This window comes from Mandrillus leucophaeus, unplaced genomic scaffold, assembly GCF_000951045.1.
Source record: "Mandrillus leucophaeus isolate KB7577 unplaced genomic scaffold, Mleu.le_1.0 Scaffold653, whole genome shotgun sequence".
NCBI classification, from domain to species: domain Eukaryota; kingdom Metazoa; phylum Chordata; class Mammalia; order Primates; family Cercopithecidae; genus Mandrillus; species Mandrillus leucophaeus.
The window spans coordinates 119,108-124,158 of NW_012107064.1; the positions used below are offsets into that span (position 1 = coordinate 119,108).

At 38.0% G+C, this 5,051-nt stretch overlaps 1 protein-coding gene across 1 annotated transcript; it reads right to left on the reverse strand.

Annotated features, from left to right (window-relative positions):
- Window positions 1-1,771: 1,771 nt before the first annotated feature.
- On the reverse strand, window positions 1,772-2,731 carry LOC105554660 (olfactory receptor 1D2). The gene has a single exon (XM_012001215.1). It carries the CDS (start codon window positions 2,729-2,731, stop codon window positions 1,772-1,774), a length of 960 nt encoding a protein of 319 aa, XP_011856605.1.
- Between the last annotated feature and the right edge of the window lie 2,320 nt (window positions 2,732-5,051).

A 5,051-nucleotide genomic window follows, 5' to 3' on the forward strand; every position in this document is an offset into this window, starting at 1 on the left:
AAATTTACATCTTATTTATATACTGATTTCCTGATTTTGTTTAGTAGTTTAACTGTGTTTTTTTGTGGGTCACCAAGTTTCTTCAAATGATGACTTGAACTCTTTGTCAGGCAGTTCACAGTTCTCCATTTCTTTGATGGTTACTGAAGCTTTATTTTGTTCCCTTGGTGTTGCTGTTTCCTTGATTCCTTGTGTTTTCTGTAGCTTCACATTTGTGTTTGCACATTTGAAGAAGCAGTCATCTCTTTTAGTCTTTACAGGCTGGTTTTGATAGGGAAAGTCCAACTTGATAGGAACTCTTCTTCACCAGTCAGCTTAGCCAGATATTCTGGGCTGGACAGTTGGCAGGGTCTATGGGCAGGCAGACCTGGTGCTTGAGGATGTGGGTGGATGGGCCAGCTTCTGGGCACCATGCACAGGCCTGCTATAGGGTGCAAGTCCGAGTTGTTGAAATACACACACTGACTATTAAGAGCTCCCAACCATTTTCTTATTTTTTTCCTGTTCTTAGCTAATCAGAGGGGTCTGGCCATGTAGATTCCCTCAGTATTCTTGGTGAGGCATGACAGAAGTGGTGCTCTTGGTTAGCATCCTGAAAGGCAGGGGAAGTTGTAAATATGTTTTATTTTCTTTTTTACTTATGGAAGAACTCATGAGATGAGGGGATCTCTCTCCTACTACTCTGTGCTGGCTTGGGTGAGAAGTGATTCAGGTATTGTGACAAGAGTTTTTTCTACGATGTTCAATAGAGCGTTTTTTCTACTTCTGTACATTACCAGGGTGTTGTAAACTTTGAGTTGGATTCTGGAACTCTCACAAAGGTATTTTCATCTGTGGATGGTTGATAAATTAGTCTGTATGTTGGTAGATGAGAGATGTAACTGTCTGTTCCACCATCTTGTTGACATCACTCCTTTCACCTCTGTTTTGAAGTCTCTATTACCTGATGTTATTGCAGCAATATTTCACTTAAAATATTGTATTCTCCAAATACGTCTGTTTCGCTTTTTAATTTCAAGCTTTGTATATTCCTGTGCTTTCAGTGTGTCTCTTTAAATACATCTATCTATATTTTATTTTTTAATCAGTATGTTGAACATTACCTTTTAATTGATGAGTTAGGTCCATTTATGTTTAATGTAAATTTATGTACTTCCCCTAGTAGATTATGACTTTATGTTTGTAACTCAGTTTGAGGCCTCTGTAGACAGTCATTATGAATAGAATAAGTTGATGAATGACTGTATGAATGTCAAATGAATTGAACTCCACCTGTCAAGGTCTATGTCACGTGCTGGCTCAGCTGATTCAACTATATATGATTGCAGTCTCTTTCAAACCACCACAACCAAGTCACTAAGTTTCTTATCAGCTACTTTTTACTTTCTGTACTTTGGATGTGTGCTAGGTGAGAGACACCTCTAGGTTTAAACTAGATATAGTCAGATAAGGCCAAGAATGTGTCCCTATAGTCAAGTACATCGAAGAATTTGACCCTGCAACATTCTAGTGTTGGTGTTAATGTGACCTTGTTTACGGCCAAGGCTGATGAGACCTGGGGGACACCACGTTACAAATAAGTCTTTTTTATCACCATATATACACACACACACACACACACACACACACATACACATACACACACACACACATGCTCTCTCTGAACTGGAGCTATGTCCCAACCACTGCTGTGTAGCACATAGGACAATCCCTTATATAGGATGAAGGATATTCCCAGTCTCCACTTTAATGCTGTCTTTCCAAATTGCCCTCATGTCAGCCTCTGAAAATGTTTATCTAGGAGTCTTCCCAGAGCCCCATGCATGTCCTTGTTCCTCAAGCTGTAGATGAAGGGGTTCATCATGGGTGTCACCACAGCATACATCACTGTGGCTACTGAGTCCTTCACAGAGTAGGTATGGAGGGGCTTCAGGTATACCATACAAAGTGTCCCATAGAAGAGGGAGACCACACCCAAATGGGAGGCACAAGTGGAGAAGGCTTTGTATTTCTTAGAGACTGAGGGTATTCTGAGGATGGCTCTGACAATCAACACATAGGAAATGATCATGAATCCAAAGGGAATGAGGAAGATAAAGCAGCCTGTGGCAATCAGCACTGTGTGATTAATCTGAGTGTCGGAACATGCCAGCCTCAGCAACACATACATCTCACAGAAGATGTAGTGGATTTTTCGTGAGCCACAGAAGGTCACCGTGGTCATGAGGAAGGTGTGTATGAGGCCATAGAGCACAGATAAGACCCAACACAAGGAAAGGAGTAAGATACAGAGCTTAGGGCTCATGGCTGTGGTGTAGTGGAGGGGGCAGCAGATGGCCACATAGCGGTCATACGCCATCACAGCCAGGATGAGGTTGTCCAGGGCCACCAAGGAGACCAGGAAGTAGAGCTGTGTCAGACACCCTGCATAGGAGATGGCTTTGTTCTGGGACTGGAGGTTCACCAGCATCTTGGGGATTGTGTTGGTGACAAAGAAGAGGTCAGTGAAGGAGAGGTTGGCCAGGAAGAAGTACATGGGGGTGTGCAGGCGGGAATCAGAGCTGATGGCCAGGATGATGAGCGCATTTCCCACCACTGTGACCAGGTACATGGACAGGAACATCCAAAACAGGATCCGCTGCTGCTTAGGACTCTCTGACATCCCCAGGAGAAGGAACTCTGAACCTTCAGTCTGGTTGGCTCCCTCCATTTCCCCAACTCTCTGCAACATTAACACCAACAGATGTTTACCAAATGCCCTTACTTGAATAAAAACATGAAGATAAGCAAAATCAACATTTCTTAGAATTAAGAATATCTTAAACCCAATTTTATAGTTTTTGAAAATAAGAAAGTAGAAAAAAAAGTTTTTATGTGATATAATTATTTCAGCAACTTCAAAGCTGGTATACTCAATGTTAAAGGAATAATGTGTAATTCCTATTTTCAATCCTGTCATCTTACGCTATTCTTGAAGTGTTTAGTGAGTAGTATGTTATCTTATATGTGTATGTTTTAAAATAATGTTTAATACAGATATATGCAGTACAAGAAGTAGTTCAAAAATAAAAGGAAGAAAATAAAAATATTTGAAAGGAGTAGGAACAATGATTATTTGTTGATACGATGATCTATCTGGAAAAAGTAGGACTATCAACCAGAATACTATTAGAGTTCAGAATTCTTGAAATCAAGTCTTTCCCAGCTAGTAAGATAGTAAGCACTGCCACTTACTTGCTGTGAAACCTCAGGCAGAGTACCAGAGTTCTTGAAGACACAGTTTCTATATGCGAAACATGAGTTTTATGGGGTGGGGCAAAATTAAGTAATAAAGTGCTTAACACAAGGAGCAGGTATGCAATTAGCACTCAGAAATGTTGCCTCTTGTTGTTGTATTTAACGAGAATCAGGAAAAATGTTAAAGTACAATGCAAAACTATCTCATCCCCACTATCAACAAATAAATCATGGCACTGAGATGTTAACAAGAATCGGGCAAAACCTTCAGATTTCTCCAGTGAGGCATAAATTAAAAATTAAATAAATTGACAAACATATCAAGGTTTCCAATATGAAGAGAAATGTCACCAAACTATATATTCTTTTGAATTAATAGAAAGTTTACTGGATATCAAAATTATAACTGGGTTTTTGAGAAAGGAAAGTGGTCTAAATTTCATCTAAAAATAAGCATGTAGGTAAGCTAGAAAAACGTTGAATAAAAGAGTAACAGGGTGATGCTTGCACTATCAAATATTAAGAATTCTAAAGCAATATGATAGTAATGTTGGAATGAACAGATCAGTAGAAACTTCACAGATAGACACAAAAACGTGGAATTTGGTAGATTAATACGGGTGCACTGTATATTAGCTGGTAAGTTCTGCATGGCCACACTCTATATTAGCAAGTAAAGTCTGCAGTATTCAAGAAATGGCACATTGAGATAACTGCAATTAATTTTGAGACTAGTTTGAACAATATTTTGTATCTTATCAAACACATTTAAAACATTTTCTTTGAAAGCCTAATGTGTATGGAATAAAATGTTTAAAAAATCAAAACAGAAAAAAAGAAATATGTATATGTAAAATATTTTAAAAATAGTATATATAAAACAGCTGAATGAGGTCAGGGAAAGAATAAAATCTTCGAATACTACTGACAGTTCTCAGTGATTGTGGGAACTAAGCAAATAAACAAGTAAATACCAATAACCAGCCCCATTAGGGGAGACTAGTACCCTGAATTGTTACAATAAATTATCTAAAATGTCCCTATTCCAACAAAATGTATGAACCATGAAAAGAAAGTATGATCCACATTTGAGGAAAAAATCAGGTAACAGAAGCTACCTGTGAGAACAATGTGATGTCAGCCTTCATTGAAAAGACCTCAAAGCAGCCATTGAAAATATTTTCACAAAACTAAGAGAAAGCATGATTAGAGAAGTAAAGGAAAGTACCGTGAGACTGTCATGACAGATGGGGAATCTCAATAAAAAGAATGTATAAAAAAGAGCCAAATGGAAGTCCCGCAGCAGTCAAAATGTACAATAACTGAAATGAAGATTTTATTAGTGGGGCTGAATAGTAGTTTTGAACTAGCAGAAAAAAATAGCAATCTTTAAGATAGATTGATATCAATTAAGCAAGCTGAAAAACAGAGGAAGAGAAAAAATGAAGAAAAATGAACAGAGACTCAGAAAAGTGTGGAGCACTATTAAACACACCAACACACATGGAAGGTAAGTGCTGAAGGAGAGGAGAGAGAAAAATCAGAAAAACATTTTCAAAGAAAGAATGGCTGAAATTTCAACTTCGTAAATTTGTTTAAAAAACTACACATGTAGGAAACTCAAACTTTAGACAGAATAAATACAAAGAGCTTCACAAATAGACACATCATAGTAAAAAGGATGAAAGGCAAAGACAAGGAGAAAATCTTGAAATCAGCAAGTAAAAAAGATTTTTTACCTACAAGGGAAGCCTAATATGAACAACAGACTTCTCAACAAAGACAAAGGAGGCTCTAAGACAGTTGGATAACAT

Excerpts from the sequence above, each read along its gene's own strand:
- LOC105554660 (XM_012001215.1), bottom strand. The coding sequence starts at position 2,731 with ATGTTGCAGAGAGTTGGGGAAATGGAGGGAGCCAACCAGACTGAAGGT.